We start from the raw sequence: 20,058 nt of genomic DNA, 5'->3' as shown, positions 1-20,058 counted from the left end.
AGCTTCCAATTTCTGCATTTTTCCTCTAATATTACCTGATTTGAATAACACTGGGTTACTTACTGTGTAATTTTCCTGGTGGTTCAAAATAAAGTCAGAATGAAATGCTATTAGCTTGTTTAAAGCACTAAGATCAATGAGGAGATGCGACCTCCTATTTTCCCATTATAAAACAAAAGGCAGGAGGAAGAATTCTTTATTTTGTGGGTTTGTGATGTGGCCTTCACAGGTCAATCAATGTCACTGATTCAGTGTGAATGAAATTAATAAAATAAACTATAAAATTGTTCACTTTCATTAAGCTCCAATTTCTCTTAGTCTTGCCCCTGACATTATTCTCATAAAGGTTTAAGCATGAAAACACCACGGCTGAAGGCAGAACATTGGCTAATAAACATTAGCCAACAAAGTTTAATATTACCTCAAGTAAGGAAATAAAAATGAGTATATATGCAATGGTCAAGTAAACAGTGGCATATTACAACATTTTAAATTGTCATTTTTTCCAATTAGAAACTCTATAATTCTTTAATAAGAATAAGAAGGTAATCTATAATATTAAATTGACTTTATATACTCACATGGAAGGAACCTGGAAAAGTCATCTAAACCCCCTTGTGTCCACATACAACTATGTAAGTCTTGTGCAGAGAAAAGACAGTTTTACTAACTGTTAAGACTTCTGGGGAAAAAAATATTTTAAGACCCCCTGTGGTAAATCAGCTTCCAAGATGGCCAAACCCCTGCCTCCTGGTATCCATGTCCCTATGCAGGCCTCTCCCACAACTGAATGGGGCCAACTTATGCAAATGCTAGAACATAGCAAAAATGATAGTGAGATTTCCAAGGCAAGGTCATAAAAGACATTGCCTCTTCTGTCTTAATGTCTTTTGAATCATATGCCTTGGGGAAAGCCAGGTGAGAAACTGGAGCAGTCCAATAGAGAGAACTACATGGTGAGAAACTGAGACCTCGTGCCACCAGCCACGTGAGTGAGCCAGCTCAAGCCTTGGGTGACTGCCGTTCTGGCCCATGCACTGATTGAAGCCTTAGGAGAAACACCCAGCCAGAAACACCCAGCTAAGCTGCTCCCAAATTCCTCATCTACATAAACTGTGAGATAATAAATGTCTATTGTTTTAAGCTGCTATGTGTTGAGGCCCACAACTTAGACACATTCTCTTATCTCTCTCATCCACAGAATGGAAATGATCAAATTTACCTTGCAAGGCTGTTGTATTAAACAAGAGAATGTATTTTTAAAATGCCAATCCCTGCCTCATCCATGATAAGTGTTAAGCAACTATAATGTTATGTGAGTACCATAATTTTTTAACTTTCTTTTACTGACCATCATACAAGTATAAATTAATGAGGCAGATCTAGAAGTCATAAAAGGCATCAAAGTACTCACTGAGCAACCACAAAATAATGTTTCTTCAGAGTGATAGATTTTTACCTACCTTTCCTCTAGGAAAATTTTTAAAAAATCAAAATCCCTTAAAAATTTTCCCCTACAGCAGCTATGTTAACACTTGAGAGTAAATCTGTTTACTTTCTCTTTGACTTTTTCAGAAGTAGAATGAACACCAAACCTCAAACAATTAAAATAAGTTCATCAGCTTGACTTCTTTCTATCAGCAGTAAAAACAATGAAATCAGAATATGTAGCTATTCAAATGTGATTTTCCCTGATTTGCTCTGATAAGTGGCTATTTGAAAGATGGTAAAAGCCAAAATTAAGGTATGTCAGTCACTAATTCAACAGACGAGAGATGTGGGATGGCAGTGAGGGCCTGGTGCTGGCAGTATCTACCTGGACCTAATGGATGACCTTAACCAGATGACTCAAAGACCTTGGTTCTGTTCCCAGTTGGCCACTAGGAACTTCCAGTCACACTTAAATCCAGAGTACACTCTTTTGGCTTTCCTTCTAATACTTTGGCCACTTCTCATTATCTTGTGCTGACTTCTCCTCTTATATTAGGGCTCAATCTCGGCCCTTCTCAGGCTTTCTTCCCCTCCAGATTATTTCAGACTACTGAACTTCTTTTCTACATTTTAGCGGCTTCCAGGTTTATTGTGCCACCTCACCTATTGTTTTTGCCCTAGACCCAGACATCTATATACCCACCCAACATCTACACTTAGGACTTTCATGAGTATTCCAACTTAACATGTTCAAAATTAACTTTTGATCTTCTTCCCCATATCTCCCCCTCCTCCAGTATTATCCATCTCAAGATGATCATTTTATAAGCAATTAGGAGCATCACATCACACACCTTCTTGGAAACTTCTATTGCTTTCCCATTGTTCATAAAGACAAATCCAAAAGCCTAGGCTGCCCACCACTGGTTCCTGTGAGAATTAGAAAAGCTGCCCCTTCACTGCCATCTGTGATTGTAATAGACACAAGTTGATGACTCTGAGTGTCAACAGTACCCTCTAGAGTAAGTCTATGGACAAGCGGGTGCAGCAGTCCCTGTGGACCTTCCCTTGACTCCCTAAAACTTCAAAACTCTTCTCTGACTGGAGACATTCATGCAACTGTTTCTTCTGCCCTCTACTCCATCTTCTCTAATTTTACCTCCTTTTTCAGATCTTCAAAGAAATCTTCCCTCACACACCATCCCTAATCCAAAACTGATCCTCCTGGTATTTCTCATCATAAGAATTCCTTGTTGTTTGGAGCACTTACTATAGTGGGAATTCGTTAACCATATGTGCCAATCTCCATTAAACCATACATTTTATGAAGGCAGAGATCAACTGCATCTGATATTTCTACCACTTTAACCTCAATGCTTAGAACAGTACCTGGTAATCCTGAATGCTAATTATATATTTGTTGATTGAAAAAAAATGGAAAAATGAATGAACATGGGGGAGTATATCCCACTAGCTCTATGCTTACTGGCTATATAGGATCCTATTTGGATCCCAAGTTTGAGAAGAGCCCAGAAGTCAGATTCTGGCTACTCATCTCAAGCTCAGCATTTCCTTCCTCTACTCTCCGTTTTTTCACAATTGAAAAAGCTTTAGTTCATTTCTAAGTGGTTTTTTTTTTTTAATTAACATGCGACCACTGTTTTAAATTCAAATAGTTCATAAAAGTATATGAAGAAAGAAAAACCACCTGAATTCTGGCACCTTAAGATAAACATAATTAATATTCTGGTCATCACATTTTTATTTTATTTTTTTGCCATACCCATGGCATGCAGAAAGTTCCTAAGCCAAGGACTGAACCCATGCCACAGCAATGACAACACCAGATCCTTAACCTCCTGTGCCACCAGGGAACTCCTGGTCATCTTTTAATGCATCTCTTTATGTGTATAAACATAATTTTATGTAAATGGTATACTATTTGCACATACTGTTCTTTCTTATGGATATAATCTTCTCAAGTAACCTATGTAAACACACCTTTCTCCGTTCTCACTCTTTAATCACATTTAAACATACACACTGTATTTGCAGATATATATGGTAGTTTGTCATTATTTCTTTTGTAAACATAGAACTTTATTATATATATATATACATATATATGCAATATATAGTGGAAAATTTCCCGTTGCATGGTGTGAATATATCACAGTTTATTATTCACCTTTTGCCCTCCAAATGGGCATTCACTTTGTTCATGGGCTTTTGCCATTACAAATAATATTATAATAAATATTGTAAATTTATGCTTATTTTCTTGTGCTTATATTTTTGGGGCATTGATTTCTCATTTCCACTAGCAATCAGTATAGAACTTTTCCTTCAAAATTTCTGCCCATAGCAGGAGCTATAAGTTCTCATTGATTTGCCAATCAATGAGTGAGAAGACCCAGAAGGATTATTCCCTGAGCCTAGTGCCCTAAGTTTCATGGATGAGGCATCATTTGCGGGGCGTGTACTTTTCAGAATGGATTCCTGTAACATTTCTGGAAAGCAGTCAAGCCAGTTTGGGGTTGCAAACTGCTCTGGTCCACCGTAAACTCAGTAACAGACCTGCTTGGGTCAGGCAGATCCTCATACGTCATGCTTGGTCTCCCAGATCACATACACCGCTTCTATGGGGGAAAGCACTCCACTGAGGTGCTTCCTTCACAGCATGCCAGATGAGGAGGACAGATTGGCAGGAGAGGGAAAAAGAAACCTTATGCCTCAGAGCTACAACCCACAACAAATAAATCCTCAGGATTGTAGTACAACTCTGATCCAAGAAACATCTGATTTGAGAAAGCCAGAGCAGGAAGTAAGGAAATTAAGGGTGCCGGCCTGAAGGAGAAATGGGAAGTTGCTTCTAGAAAAATTCATTTACTATTTAGCAAAGGACACTGAAAGGAAGTACACTTCTGGAGAAAGTTTCCAGAGCTGGAGTAAAGATAGGACCCAGGGATGCTTGAGAGCTAGAAAAACCTCAGTAAAGGAAAACCACACAGGAATATAGACCTAGTTTTAGCAGGGAGGGTGGGAGAAAGGCTCAGAAGCTGCTGGACTCTGGGAGTCCCTAGCTCTCCCCATGCTCCTCTAAGCCCAACATGCTGGTCACTGGAAGGACCATCTTTCCTGCAGGGGGTGTCTACAGGTCCTGCAGAGAGCAGGGTAAAACAAGGTAGCACACCCAGGGGGTGACCACTGCAGAGCTGTTGCAAAGCCAGGACACCCACAGTATCTGTGCATACACGTTATCCGTTTTTTTCTTGTTCCTGTAACCTTTCCAAATGAAATCCATCTCTTTGATGGTTTTAAATTCATACAGTGCACATCAGCTTCTATGATTAAAATCCATCATGCTCATTAAAGTTGCTTCTGGAGTTCCTGTTGTGGTTCAGTGGTTAACTAATTTGACTAAGAACCATGACGTTGTGGGTTCAATCCCTGGCCTCGCTCGGTGGGTTAAGGATCCCGTGTTGCTGTGAGCTGTGGTATAGATCACAGACATGGCTCGGATCTAGCATTGCTGTGGCTGTGGTGTAGGCTGGCGGCTACAGCTCCAATTAGGCCCCTAGCCTGGGAACCTCCATATGCCATGGGTGCAGCCCTAGAAAAGACAAAAAAAAAAAAAAAAAAAAAGCTTCTGCTCTTGCCTGAAGGAAAGTGAAACCAGTGGAGGCCTGAAAGCAGTTGCAACTGTGCTAGCAGGGTCAGCCTCCAAGAAAGAACCCTGACTACTGACAGAGCGTATCCTCAGGGAATGGCAAAAGTGCAAATTAAATAGGAGAAAGCATTTCTCACCATCGGTTGGCAAGAATAAAATGAAATTTATAAGATCAAGTATTAAAGGGTATGGGAATAAAAACATCTTCATCTGCTTTTGGTGGGCAGGTAGATGGCTATGGTGAATGGAAAGTAAGCTGGCAGTGTCTGTTAAATGCACACACCTTGGGCAGTCCTACTTTTGTGAAACTATCTTATAAATAAAAGATCAATATATAAGACTGTACATTCAGCTGAAGGTATATGTATGTGCCGATGGATTGTTGGCTCTGACTCCCAAGTTGAAAACAATCTGAATGCCCGTCATTAGGATAAGCTGGCATGTTCCTACAGGAACACAGAGAAATATGTGGAAAGATACGTCCCAGTTTTTCAACATTGATTATCTCAAACAAAGTGGAATTGGGGGATGGCATAATAAATGTGTGTAACTTGTTTCTAAACTAAAAAATTGAAAGGAGGAGGCGGAATGAGGGAGGGATGAATTGGGAGATTGGGATTAGCAGATGCAAACTATTATGTATAGGTTGGACAAACACCAAGGTCCCACTGAATAGTGCAGAGAACTATATGCAATATCCTACGATAAGCCATAATGGAAAAGAACACGGAAAAGTGTATGTGTGTGTGTGTGTGTGTGTGTGTGTGTGTGTGTATACACACTGTCACTTTTCTGTAGAGCAGAAATTAACACAATATTGTAAATAAGCTATACTTCAAGATTTAAAAAAAAAAAAAAAGTGAAAGGAAAAAACATGTTTGTATACACACACTCCTCTCTATTTCTAACCAGCCTGGTATAATACTGAAAATGTCACTGTTAGGGGTTAATTTTTCTATTTCCAAAAATCTATTGTTAAAATACAGATATTTCTGAAATTGGCTTTTGGCCCTTGCCACCTGGGGAGATCATGTTTTGCTCACTTTCCAGCAGTGACAGCAGACTGAGGGGCCTATATGAGGAAGACAGGGACAAAGCTCCTGGCCTGACAGTTGTGCATCTCGCCGACACTGAGGGAAAGACAGAGTGGAGAGGTGGTTGGGCCAGCATTTCTGGCCTTTGTCTGAGGCCAGTGCAACTTACAAAGCCACTCAGGTTTCCTTCCTGGTTTCCTGGGGGTGAGTGCCAGCTCCAAGTCGGCCCTCTGCCAGCTGGAAGGGCAGCTGACAGTGACCGTGAGGGGCATCCAGGGAGCTGCAGACCTAGCATCAGCTGAGTAGTAGGCATCAAAGGTGCCAGACATGGTTTCTTGCAATCAACTTGGGGAACAGGAGAAGTAATCATAAAAGTGTGATTTTCCTCAGCTCCAATAAAATGAAAATGCCTGCCCTTGTTATAAAGAACCAGGAGAATCAATAAGAAGTTTAAGGAGACATTGGCAGGCCCCATGGGCTAACAAATCACTGCTTCCACCCTGAGAAACTGAGGGCAGAGGCACTGCAGCCTAGATGCATATATAGCAAAACTGCCTCCCCCGCCTCCTGCCACTCCCTCGTCACCATCTGTGGGCCATCCTTTAGTGGGTGCTTAATGCCTAAGGCTTTACATGCATCTTGTGCACTCTATGATCCCACGAGATAGGGACTATTTAACCCCATTATACAGGTAAGGAAACTAAGGTACTGAGTGGTTAAGTGCTTTGCCCAAGTTTATAGAAATAAGAAGTAGTAGAGCTGAAATTTAGCCCCAGGCAGTCAGACTCCAAAGTCTAGGACAAAAACAGTATACCACACTGCCTCCATAGAAAGAGATAACACCTCACACTGCAACCCTGGATGCTGAAAACAAGAACAAAATATGTGTTCCTGGAAATGTCCCAACTCTGGTGGGATCGATCTATGAAAAACCTTGGCTCGAGTAAGGAAACTATGAGACCAGAAAGAATGCCAAAGTTCCAGGTGAGACGTGTGTGCAGGAAACAAGGAGTTTACAAGCATAACCAATGCTCTGGGACAGAATCTAGGAAAGCTCTGTAGAGTGAGGTTGCAGGTTTCTGCAGGGAAAAGTAACTCACCCTGGGATGGAAGAATGAATTTAGGTTTCTGCGGGGGAAAAATAACTCACCCTGGGATAGAAGAATGAGTTTAGGACACACCCATAAGGGACTTAAGAGCATAAGTTGTTTGACAGGTTCTGGTCAAAAATTAAAATGAGACTAGCTACTTAAGCAAGACTTATATGATGAAATCTGTTTAGACTACTTTTCCTGTCATAATATGTATCCATGTATGGCTTTAGTTTTATTAGCACTGTCCCTACCTCACCTGAAAACATGGCAACCTGGTTTTGTAGCTCCAATGTGCAGACTTGTTTAATCTCCCTCAAGGACCAAGCTGGCCCACTTTCCAGTCTCCATATTTTCTCTCTGAGCAGAGACGTATTCTGTTGCCTACCACATCCTGCAATTCTACTCCTGAATGTACACCAAGAGAAATGAAAACACAGGTCACACAAAAACGTGTACAAAAATGTTTGTAGCCGCACTGTTCATAAACCCCAAGGTAGAAACAACACAAATGTTCATCAACAGGCAAAGACACAAAAGAAAAAAGAAAAGAAAAGGCAAAGATAAAGTGGAATATTCATAAAATGGAATATTATGTGGGCGTAAAAAGGAATGAAGTCCTGATACGTGCTACAAAATGCATGAACTCCATCATATGCTGGAGTTTCCACCACGGCACAACAGGATTGGTAGCATCTTGGGAGCATTGGGACATGGGTTCCATTCCTGGCCTGGCACAGGAAGATCCGGTGTTACTGCAGCTGTAGCTTAGATTGCAACTGTGGCTCAGATCTGATACCTGGCCCAGGAACTCTATGTGCCCCCAGGCAGCCAAAAAAAAAAAAAAAAAAATTAAAAAAGTTTACAAGCCAGTCACAAAGGAACATATGTTATATGTGTCCATTTGTATGAAATGTCCAGAATAGGCAAGTTCTTAGAGACAGAAAATAGATTCACAGTTGCCTAGGGCTGGGGAGTAAGGAGGAAATGGGGAATGACTACTAATGGATGTGGGGTTTCTTTTCTGGCATGATGAAACTGTTTTAAAACTGATTATGGTGGGGAGTTCCCGACATGGCTCAGTGGTTAACAAATCCGACTAGGAACCGTGAGGTTGCAGGTTCAATCCCTGGGCTTGCTCAGTGGGTTAACGATCTGGCATTGCCATGAGCTGTGGTGTAGGTTGCAGATGCAGCTCGGATCCCGAGTTGCTGTGGCTGTGGCGTAGGCCGGTGGCTACAGCTCCGATTAGACCCCTAGCCTGGGAACATCCATCTGCTGTAGGAGCAGCCCTAGAAATGACAAAAACAAACAAACAAACAAAAAAACTGATTATGGTGATGGTTTCACACCTCTGTGAATGTGCTAAAAATTATTAAATTTTAATTTAATCACTCTAAAAAAAGGGAATTGTCATGTAACTGAACTGTATCTCAAAAAAGCTGTTAACGAAAAAGACAGGAGTTCCTGTTGTGGCTCTGTGGGTTAAAGAACCATCGTTGTCTCTGAGGATGCAGGTTTGATCCCTGGTCTGGTTCAGTGGGTTAAGGATCCAGCATTGCCGCAAGCTGTAGCATAGGTCACAGATGCTGCTTGGATATGATGTTGCTATGGCTGTGGCACAGCTGCAGCTCTGATTTGACCCCTAGCTTGGGAACTGTAGTTCCTGCTGCAGTTGTGGCCATAAATAAAGAAATAAAATTTTAAAATAAAATAAAAAGACAAAAAAGGGTCAGTGTGTGCCTGAAGGTGTGGGGCACAGAAATGAGGAGTCTCAATATGTACTGAATTATATTTGCCTTAAAGATTGCCTTTGGTGACTATTTTGCAGGGAATGTGGTCTTTCAAATAAGTCAGAACATAAAAACAGCTCGCAGAGGAATGTGTCTGGCATCTCAGACATGGGCCTCAATTCCATGCACCAGAGGAATCTGACATTGCTCCCTCACTGAGATGAGCCTCCTCTCCCCCGGGAAGCCACAAAGCAGGGCAGCAATTAACCATGGCAATTAACCATGTTTTGCTTTGAAGATATCCTCTCTCTCTCTCTCTCACCTATACACACACAGGGAAAGCCCCTTTTCCACTACCATTCCAGATGTTATAGTAAAAGTACATTCTCTGTCTCTTCCTTTCATAGTTCAGCAAACAGCTTATTCATTTCATAAGGGCAAGCTATTTTTACCTCTCCGTGTTATCTTTTGCATTGCTATGTGTAAATTCACTCTCTTATCATCTCATTGAAATACAGTGCTCCTAACTCATCATATAATATAGGACTTTGCACCACTCTGTATTAGGACTCTAGTCCTATAGCCCCTCCCCAACACCCTTTGTTCAAGAAATGTTGGAGGCCAGCTCCGGCAGCCAGGGAATGTACACTTTTCCCAAAGGAGAGGGATGCGTGTCGGCTTTTGCAATGGAGACAGCCTCTTTGTCCCTTCTTTCAGGGTGCTGGACTGTTCAAATTTTATTGGCATAAGTGGTTGATTATATAGACAGTTTCTAACTACAGATTACATCATATAGGGTTAAAAGTACATTGGTTAACTTTTACATGGTATAGCAGCTATACATCATGTTCTAAGATCTTTGTTTTAACTAAATTTAGTGAGTACAATTTAAGGGCAATTAGGTACATACATCATGTGGAAAGGAGAAGACTCAGTACAAATCGTCCCATGGCCAGTCAGTCTCCACAAGTTGAAGAGGTCACAGACATAACAAATCTTGTTTTTAGACTAGTGCTTATCTTTAAAGTGTTACATCAGGGAGACAGTATAAGAAAATATAAACCAACTTAACTAGCTATCACTTAAAAGCTTCTATAACTCATAGCTAGGTGTCTTTTGTTCATGAATAATATATGTCTAACTTCTATGAACCTCATTAAAATCCCAACTCTAAAGTTTACGTTATAACTAGTTAGTAGACAAACACTACGTTTTAATTAAGTTGGATTTAAATAGGGGAAAGTCCTTCAGGATGAAATTTTTATTATATTATTGTTGTAATTTTGTTAAATCACCACAGGAAAATAAGAATGGAAAATAAGAATAATAAGCAAATAATCAGGAAAGACTGAGGAAAACTAAATAGCAAATAAAACAACAGGAAAAACTAGGTCACCCGGGAAACAATCCATGTTCTCCGTTGCAAACATGGAAATTGTTTTCCCAGGAAAGCCCCAATTCTTCCCCATCAACATCAAAATTAGAGCTGTGTAACCTGAGGCCTGCCCTTGGCTTGCACCATACTGGCAGGTCTCAGCCTGACCAGAAGCCCCCCTTCGGCATGTACCATTCAGGTGAGCTCCCTTCCTTGGTTAGGAACCTGCCTTTAGGTTTTTCTGCCATTAGGCAAGGTCCTTTTTTTGAGTCCCTGCATCTTCTTGGCTCCCTGCAAAGAAAGAAAAATTCAGAGACTTTATGAGACTTTTAGCCAGAGCCTTCAACGAAAAGAAGCAAATTTGGGGAACTTGGGGGAAGAAGGAGTTAATCTCTGCCTAGCACAAAGTATGGAGGAGATGCAATTTAAATGAGGGAGGCATCATCAGATGTGGAATCAGAAGCCGATGGTTGAAAAGGAAATAAAAAATGTGGCCATAACACAGACATCCAGACTTACGAGAGTCTATGTGAAATGCCCCATTTGAATCTGAAGAGGGCTGGTGCCCTGCAAGTAGGGGACAAAAACCAGCACAAAACACTCACTTGTATGTATTTATAAAGTAATTTATAAACAAGAAAAAAATTATACTTCTAAATCATTATTTTTATTATCCTTAGTTTGGGCCATTGTTAGATGGACCTATGTATTCTATTTAATCCTGAGTTAAATTATCCAGCCACTCCCATCCCATACACCAATCTCACCCCATACACCACCACCACCATGAAAGCTGCCATCAACTGAAACAGCTCCTGATCAGGCCCAGTTACAGTGAATTAAACAGCCACTCCCAAAATCACATTTTTCAAGTTGGCCCACATCTGGAATTTGAACATACCAGCTGACTGACAGAGCAATAGCACTTTTGGCCTGTGAAAAAGATTATTATATAAGCATAGCTCTGCCTGAGGTTGGAAAAAAGCCAAATTCCCAGCTAAGATGTCATCTGGATTTGAAATGCAATAAATCTCTTTCTAGAATAGATATGATTTTAAAAACACCAGACATCTGATGGCAGCAAGTGCAATTAACAGGAGGAAAAAAATGCTGACTTCAACAAAAAACAGCTTAAAGATCTGGGCATTTAGCCCAGTTTCAGAACATAGGGTAGTCAGTGCTATTATCTTTTCTATATGATTTTGACTCATTTCCTTCATTTAATTTTCCCTTCAATCCTAGGGGAGGCCTGGAAAGTAGAGAGCAAAAGCTGTTAAACTGCTAAGAAGATATTATTCTGTCACTTTCCACTGAAATTCTCTCTCTTTCCACTGCTGAAAGCAGAAATAATAGCATCAGTAAAGTGTCAGGAGGATTGCTACTAATGTTCTTTTTTCACCCAAATCCTAATACCACACAATTAACAGAATGATAATATATAATAAAAAGCCATTCAAAGTCCCAAATATTTTTTATGGCCCCTCCTACAAAGAGCAAAATCAGGTGCAGATTTCCCCCAATAACCTCTGGACAGCACCTAAATAATAACAGAACAGAAGATTGGTCCTCTAATGTCACAATTCATGAATACAATATGCGGTGCTTATAAAAATACAGTTTCCTGGTCCCATCACCAAACCTACTGATTCATAGTCTCTGGGGCTGAGCTTAGGAATCTATTTAATAAGCCTCCCCAGGTGATCTTGAAAAGGTAGTTTCAGACCACACTCTGGGAAACACTGCCATAAAATGTGTTTCACCTCAACCTGCTCTATATACTATCAGTTTAGATTTATACCTACTTAAGTATCCAAATCACAACTAGGCAGTACTCATGGTTCTACCATACACAGGGTCAGACAAAGGGGACAATGAACATAGATCAAGGAATGTTCTTTCAAACTGGTCCTAGTAACCCAATGGCAGCACCTCCACCTCACCCACCCCGACTGGAAAAAAAAAAAAAAAAAAAAAAAGATTGGGTGAGAATTTGAAGCAAGAATCAATAGGATATACAGATCCTGCCCCAGAAAGTGCCCATCTTTTTCCTTGGTTTGCTGCCTTAAGGAGAATATACCTTAGCAAACCCTCAACAGTACAAGGCTTTGAAGACTCAAACTTGGAGAGCCCAAAAATGACCTCAAACCACTTCAATGCCCTCTCAACCTCTTCCCTCTCCAGGTCCAACCAGAACATGTGCTAAGATAACTCTTCAGACTCTCCTAGGGTGATCAACCATGCTGGTTTTCTCAGGAGAAAGGGAGTATGCAGGATCCTGGACTTCCACTGCTGAAACTAGAAAAACCCAGGGCAAACTAAATGAAATATATGACTTCAGTTATAAACAAGGGACACAGCTTATCACTAGATGCCGACCTGCACCTACTCAACAAAGATAGCCTCATCATCATCACCTGGTTTGGAACAAATTTAAGCAACTCATTCTCCTCCCAGAAGCCAGTTATTGGAAACAGAACTGGATCTCTAGACGATTGCAGAGTGTTCCTCCTGGAACTCTTCCCATCTGCTCTCCCACAATTTGAACCACACCCCAACAGCCAGCTCCTCACAGCAAGTGTGTCACCAGCACCAGGGAGGCAACTCCATGGGGACCTCAAACCAAGGGAGTTAGTCTCGGCTAGGACACCACTCATTGAAAGGCCATCTCAAGATCAGGCCTAGGCCCAAAAGTTCTGCTTCAAAAGTAGAAAATTCATAATGTAAAGTCTAACCAGAGTGCTCAGAGCAATCCAGTCACCTGGGGTCCTTGCTCAAGTGTGTCAGTCTTCAGAATCTGAAGCAAAAACCCAATTACTGCAAGGAAGAAAGTGAGTTTCCCATTCACCAGATTTATTTATTTATTTAGCTAGGATTTTATTTTTATTTTTTATTTTTTATTAGTTTATTTTTTTCCCACTGTACAGCAAGGGGATCAAGCCATCCTTACACGTATACATTTTTCCCCCACCCTTTGTTCTGTTGCAACATGAGTATCTAAACATAGTTCTCAATGCTACTCAGCAGGATCTCCTTGTAAATCTATTCTAAGTTGTGTCTGATAAGCCCAAGTCCCTGATCCCTCCCACTCCCTCCCTCTCCCATCAGGCAGCCACAAGTCTATTTTCCAAGTCCATGATTTTATTTTCTGTGGAGATGTTCATTTGTGCTGGATGTTAGATTCCAGTTATAAGTGATATCATATGGTATTTGTCTTTGTCTTTCTGACTTATTTAACTCAGTATGAGATTCTCTAGTTCCATCCATGTTGCTGCAAATGGCATTATGTCATTCTTTTTTATGGCTGAGTAGTATTCCATTGTGTATATATACCACCTCTTCCTAATCCAATCATCTGTCGATGGACATTTGGATTGTTTCCATGTCCTGGCTATTGTGAATAGTGCTGCAATGAACATGCGGGTGCATGTGTCTCTTTTAAGTAGAGCTTTGTCCGGATAGATGCCCAAGAGTGGGATTGCGGGGTCATATGGAAGTTCTATGTATAGATTTCTAAGGTATCTCCAAACTGTTCTCCATAGTGGTTGTACCAGTTTACATTCCCACCAACAGTGCAGGAGGGTTCCCTTTTCTCCACAACCCCTCCAGCACTTGTTATTTGTGGACTTATTAATGAGGGCCATTCGGAATGGTGTGAGGTGGTATCTCATGGTTGTTTTGATTTGCATTTCTGTGATAATCAGGATGTTGCGCATTTTTTCAAGTGTTTGTTGGCCATCTGTATATCTTCCTTGGAGAACAGTCCATTCAGGTCTTTTGCCCATTTTTCCATTGGTTGATTAGCTTTTTTGCTGTTGAGTTGTATGAGTTGCTTATATATTCTAGAGATTAAGCCCTTGTCCATTGCATCATTTGACACTATTTTCTCCCATTCTGTAAATTGTCTTTTTGTTTTCTTTTGGGCTTCCTTTACTGTGCAAAAGCTTTTCAGTTTGATTAGGTCCCATTGGTTTATTTTTGCTCTAATTTCTATTGCTTTGGGAGACGGACCTGAGAAAATATTCATGATGTTGATGTCAGAGAGTGTTTTGCCTATGTTCTCTTCTAGGATTTTGATGGTGTCCTGTCTTATATTTAAGCCTTTCAGCCATTTTGAGTTTATTTTTGTGCATGGTGTGAGGGTGTGTTCTAATTTCATTGCTTTGCATGTTGCTGTCCAGGTTTCCCAGCAATGCTTGCTGAATAGACTTTCCTTTTCCCATTTTATGTTCTTGCCTCCCTTGTCAAAGATTAATTGACCATAGGTGTCTGGGTTTATTTCCGGATTCTCTATTCTGTTCCATTGGTCTGTCTGTCTGTTTTGATACCAGTACCATGCTGTTTTGATGACTGTAGCTTTGTAACATTTTTTAAGTCTGGGAGAGTTATGCCTCCTGCTTCGTTTTTGTTTCTCAGGATTGCTTTGATGATCCCGGGTCTTCTGTTGTTCCATATAAATGTTTGGATTGTTTATTCTAGTTCTGTGAAAAATGTCATGGGTAATTTGATAGGGATTGCATTGAATCTATACATTGCTTTGGATAGTATGGCTGTTTTTACAATATTGATTTTTCCAATCCATGAACATGGACTATCTTTCCATTTCTTTCCATCTTCTTTGATTTCTTTGATTATGGTTTTATAGTTCGCAGCATATAAGTCCTTTACCTCCTTGGTCAGGTGTATTCTGAGGTATTTGATTTTGGGAGGTACAATTTTAAATGGTATTGTATTTTTGTATTCCTTTTCTAATATTTCATTGCTAGTATACAGAAATGCAACTGACTTCTGAATGTTAATCTTATAGCCTGCTACTTTGCTGAATTTATTAATCAGTTCAAGTAGTTTTTGGGTTGAGTCCTTAGTGTTTTCTATGTATAGTATCATGTTGTCTGCATACAGTGACAGTTTTATCTCTTGTCTTCCTATATGGATGCCTTTTATTTCTTTTGTTTGTCTAATTGCTGTGGCTAGGCCTTCCAAAACTATGTTGAATAGCAGTGGTGAGAGTGGGCATCCCTGTCTTGTTCCAAATTTGGTGAGAAGACTTTCACTTTTTTCCCATTGAGTATTATATTTGCTGTGGGTTTATCATAAATGGCTTTGATTATGTTCAGGAATGTTCCCTCTATACCCACTTTGGCAAGGGTCTTTATCATGAATGGATGGTGGACTTTGTCAAATGCTTTTTCTGCGTCTATTGAGATGATCATATGATTTTTTACTTTTCTTTTGTTAATATGGTGTATGACGTTGATTGATTTGTGTATGTTGAACCATCCTTGTGAACCTGGCATGAACCCTACCTGGTCATGGTATATGATTTTTTTGATATGTTGTTGGATTTGGTTGGCTAAGATTTTGTTGAAAATTTTTGCATCTATATTCATCAAAGATATTTGCCAATAGTTTTCTTTTTTGGTGGTAAATTTGTCTGGTTTTGGAATTAGGGTGATGGTTGCATCATAGAATGTCTTTGGGAGTATTCCTTCTTCTTCAGCCTTTTGAAAGAGTTTAAGGATGATGGGCACCAGTTCCTCTTTATATGTTTGATAGAATTCGCATGTGCCATTCACCAGACTTTAAACTTGCTTTTCCTACTAGATAACATCTAGAAGTTAGAGAAAAACTAACAAGTTAACAAAAGATAAATTTCAGAGAGTACTAAGCAGTGATAGAGTGAAAAAGGGAGGTACTTGTTAGACCATCTTTTTTTTTTTTCTTTTTACAGCCTCACCTGTGATATATGTAAGTGCTGGGGCTAGGAGTTGAACTAGCACTACAGCCACTGGCCTACGCCACAGCCACAGCAACACCAGATCTGAGCTGCATCTGTGACCTACACCACAGCTCACAGCAACACCAGATCCTTAACCCACTGAGCGAGTCCAGGGATCAAACCTGCATCCTCAGGGACATTTTGTTGGGTTCTTAACCTGCTAAGCCATAATGGGAACTCCTGCTAGACCATCTTAAGTGGCTTCAAACTTGGCTATACACAGGAATGCCCTGAATGCTTCAGAAAGTCTAATGCCTGGGCCTCTCTCAGAGGCCTTGATTTAATCTGTCTGGGATGAATTCACCTTGGCTTGGAGATTTTTTTAACACTCCCCAGGTGATTCCAAGCAGTAGAAAACCCCTGCTTCAGGTAGAAAGGGAGGGTGTCACTGAGAAAGAGACTTGTGAGCAGAGCTCTTAGTGAATAAGAGGGATCTGGGGAAAGAACATTCCAGAAAGTGCAAGTCCTTGGAACAGGGATAAGCTTGGAGTTCCAGGAACAGAAACAACATGAGGCCCAAGAGGCAGGGGCTTTGTGCCTAGACCCTGGGCCTGACCAGTGCATGGAATATAGTTGAGGCTTTATATATATATATGACATATATTTGTTGAGAAAATTAATTTTAAAAAGGCCAATGTGCCTGAAGTGAAGTCAACAAAAAGGCAGGAGGCATCTGGCAGAGGGAGGAAAAACAGGCATGGGGGAGCCTCCATGGCCCACAGGGCACAATCCTCCCTCTAAGTATAATTTAAAACTTTGGACACTATATTTAAACTAAACCCAAGAAGACTGAAAAGTAGAAAGAAGAAGCAGAGAGAAGTCAGAAACTTGGGACCCAGAGAACAATATGGTGGTGAATTCTCTGGTTTTTTATTTTGCCTCCTGTTTCCCAGACTTGAAGCTGAATATGTCAGCAACCTGGAAACATTAACGGACAAAGATAAAAATAAAACAAAACAAACAAAAAGCCTGCTCTTTTCTACCAAAGGACTAGAAAGGAGGCAGCCTAACAAAATAGAAAATTTTAGACAATTACTCCAGTTAATTAGCACAGAAAACACTGTTACTCCACCCACACATGCTGAGAGAGGCCCAGACTTCCAACCTCACCACGTTGTAATGAAGGAAGGCATAGGAGAGAGTAAGGAAGTTCTCCACAGATCAGTGGTGACAAGGCCCCAAAACAGTCTGCGAAGGTCACATAGGGAGAGGTAATATAATACTTCTACCTCTCACACCCAGGAGGTATCAGTAGGGGCCTACTGGGGAGCCAGAGATAATATCTTACCCATCTCCACTGTTGGGCATCAATGGAGATGAAGTGGGGAACCTGGGCCTCTATCTTCATTTGACAGTAATGAAGCAGTGCACTCACTTCCCTTATCAATGGAATCAGAAAGCACCACCTAAAATAGAGGGATAATTAAGATCTAGGGCCTCATAATTCCCAAAACATCCAGGTTTCTATTGAAAAAGCACTCATCATACCAAGAATATGAAAATCTCAAACTGAAGGGAAAAAGACAATCAACAGATGCTAACACCAAGGTGACAGATGTTAGAATTATTTAACAAGTATTTTAAAGCAACGATCATAAAAATGCTCCAATAAGCAATTATGAACAGTCTTGAAACAAAGAATAATATAGAAACTGTCACAAAAGAAATAGAAGATATAGAGAAGAACCAAACGAAATTTTACAGCTGAAGTAGTCAATAAACCAAAATTTAAAAACTCAATGAATGGCCTCAATAGCATAATAGAGGGGACAGAGGGAAGAAACAGTGAACTAGAATATAGAACAATAGAAACTACCCATCTGAGAAAGTAGATTAAAAAATGTTGAACCAAGGCTCTGGGATCTGTGGAACTATGTAACAAAAGATCTAACATTCATGTCATTAAAATTCTGGAAGGAGAGGAGAAAGATGGTGAAGCTGAAAAAGTACTTGAAGAAATAATGACTGAAAATTTCCCAGATTTGGCAAAAGACAAAAATACATAGATTCGAGTAGAGTGAACCCCAAAGAAGATACTCTCAAGGAAATCCACACTAGGACACATCACATCATAGTCAATTTCTGAAAGAAAACTAAAGATGGGGACAAAAATCTTTTCTTTTTTTTTTTCTTTTTTTTTTTTTTTTAGGGCTGCACCCACAGCATACAGAGGTTCCCAGACCAGGGGTCAAATCAGAGCTGTAGCCACTGGCCTACACCACAGCTAGAGCAACTCAGGATCTAGAGCCAAGTCTGCAACCTACACCACAGCTCACCAAAATGCCAGATCCTTAACCCACTGAGTAAGGCCAGGGATCAAACCTGTGTCCTCATGGATGCTAGTAAGACTCGTTTCCACTGAGCCATGACAGGAACTCCCAGGACAAAAATCTTGAAAACGATAAACAAGAGAAAAATGAAACCTTATTTAAACTCATTTAAAATATAAAGTGGGAGTTCCCATCGTGGCACAGTGGTTAATGAATCTGACTAGGAACCATGAGGTTGCGGGTTCGGTCCCTGCCCTTGCTCAGTGGGTTAACGATCCGGCGTTGCCGTGAGCTGTGGTGTAGGTCTCAGACGCGACTCGGATCCCGCGTTGCTGTGGCTCTGGTGTAGACTGGTGGCTACAGCTCTGACTTGACCCCTAGCCTGGGAACCTCCACATGCCGTGGGAGCAGCCCAAGAAATAGCAAAAAAAAAAAAGGACAAAAAATATATGTATATAAAGTGAAAAAACAATTCAAACGATAGCAGATTTTTCACCAGAAATCATGGAGGCCAGAAAGAAGTAGCACAACACCTTCCAAGTGCTAAAAGAAAAGAATTGCCAAGCCAAAATCATATATCTAGTGAAAAAATCCCTCAAGAATGAAGGGTAAGCAGACCTACCCTAAAAGAGTGACTTAAAAAAAATGATAAAGGGGGGACTCTTGGAATTTCTGGAGGAAAAAAAAAAGGAAACAGTAAAAATATAAGAAAATACAATACATTTTTCTTCTCTTAAGATTTCTAAATTATGTTTGATGGTTGAAATCAAAATTTTAACAATGTCTAATGTGTTAAATGTACAAATGTATACAGAGGAAATATTTACAAGGATTATATTACAAATGGGGAAGGGTAAAGGAGATGAAAGTTTCTATACCATGAACTGGCAAAATGACAGCACCAGTAGACTGTGATATATTATATGTATATAATATAATGCCTAGAGCAATCACCAAAAAAACTATACAAAGAGATATATTCAAAAACACCTTAGGAGTTCCCATTGTGGCTCAGTGGTTAACGAATCCGACTAGGAACCATGAGGTTTGGGGTCGATCCCTGGCCTTGCTCAGTGGGTTAAGGATCCAGTGTTGCCGTGAGCTGTGGTGTAGGTTGCAGATGTGGCTCAGATCCCATGTTGCTGTGGCTCTGGCGTAGGCCGTTGGTTACAGCTCTGATTCAACCCCTGGGAACCTCCATATGCCGTGGGAGCAACCCAAGAAATGGCAAAAAGACAAACAAAAAACAAAAAAACACTACAGATAAATAAAAATGGAATTCTAAAAAATGATCAAGAAATCCACAGGAAAGTCGGAAAAGAGAAACAAAAAAGTGAGAGAACAAAGAGAAAAAAAGATAAAACGTCAGACTTAAGCCCTAACATATCAACACATTAAATGCAAACAGTCCAAATATACCAAGTATAAGACAGAGATAGGCAAACAAAATAAAACAAATTTGACCCAACTGTATGCTGTCTCCAAGAAACTCATTTAAAATATAATAATATACATGGGTTGAGAGCAGAAGAATGAAAAAATATGTATCATGAAAAAAACAGTGGTGACTGTATTAATATCATATAAAATAGAATTACAACCACAAAAATTACCAGAGAGGAACACTATATAATAATAAGAGTGAATCCAACAAAAAGACATAAATGAATGTTCATCA

At 40.2% G+C, this 20,058-nt stretch overlaps 1 protein-coding gene across 17 annotated transcripts in view; it reads right to left on the bottom strand.

Moving 5' to 3' along the window:
* Positions 1 to 20,058, bottom strand: part of GPR176 (G protein-coupled receptor 176) — a 139,355-nt gene that overhangs the window by 21,244 nt on the left and 98,053 nt on the right. For 5 of the 17 annotated variants that reach the window (XM_084974318.1, XM_084974332.1, XM_084974288.1 and 2 more), the window contains one exon: positions 10,527 to 10,625. The exons of the other annotated variants lie outside the window; for them this stretch is intronic. In XM_084974318.1, coding sequence (XP_084830444.1) covers positions 10,527 to 10,582 — 56 coding nt within the window. In that variant the 5' untranslated portion in view covers positions 10,583 to 10,625. The remainder of the gene's footprint in view (positions 1 to 10,526; positions 10,626 to 20,058) is intronic. 17 annotated transcript variants of the gene reach the window in all.

Source organism: Sus scrofa, chromosome 1, assembly GCF_054392235.1.
Source record: "Sus scrofa isolate SSC_HxYL_T2T_F1_AM1 chromosome 1, Sscrofa_HxYL_maternal_Yorkshire_Landrace_v2.0, whole genome shotgun sequence".
Classification (NCBI taxonomy): domain Eukaryota; kingdom Metazoa; phylum Chordata; class Mammalia; order Artiodactyla; family Suidae; genus Sus; species Sus scrofa.
This window is presented reverse-complemented; position numbering and strand designations above follow the sequence as displayed.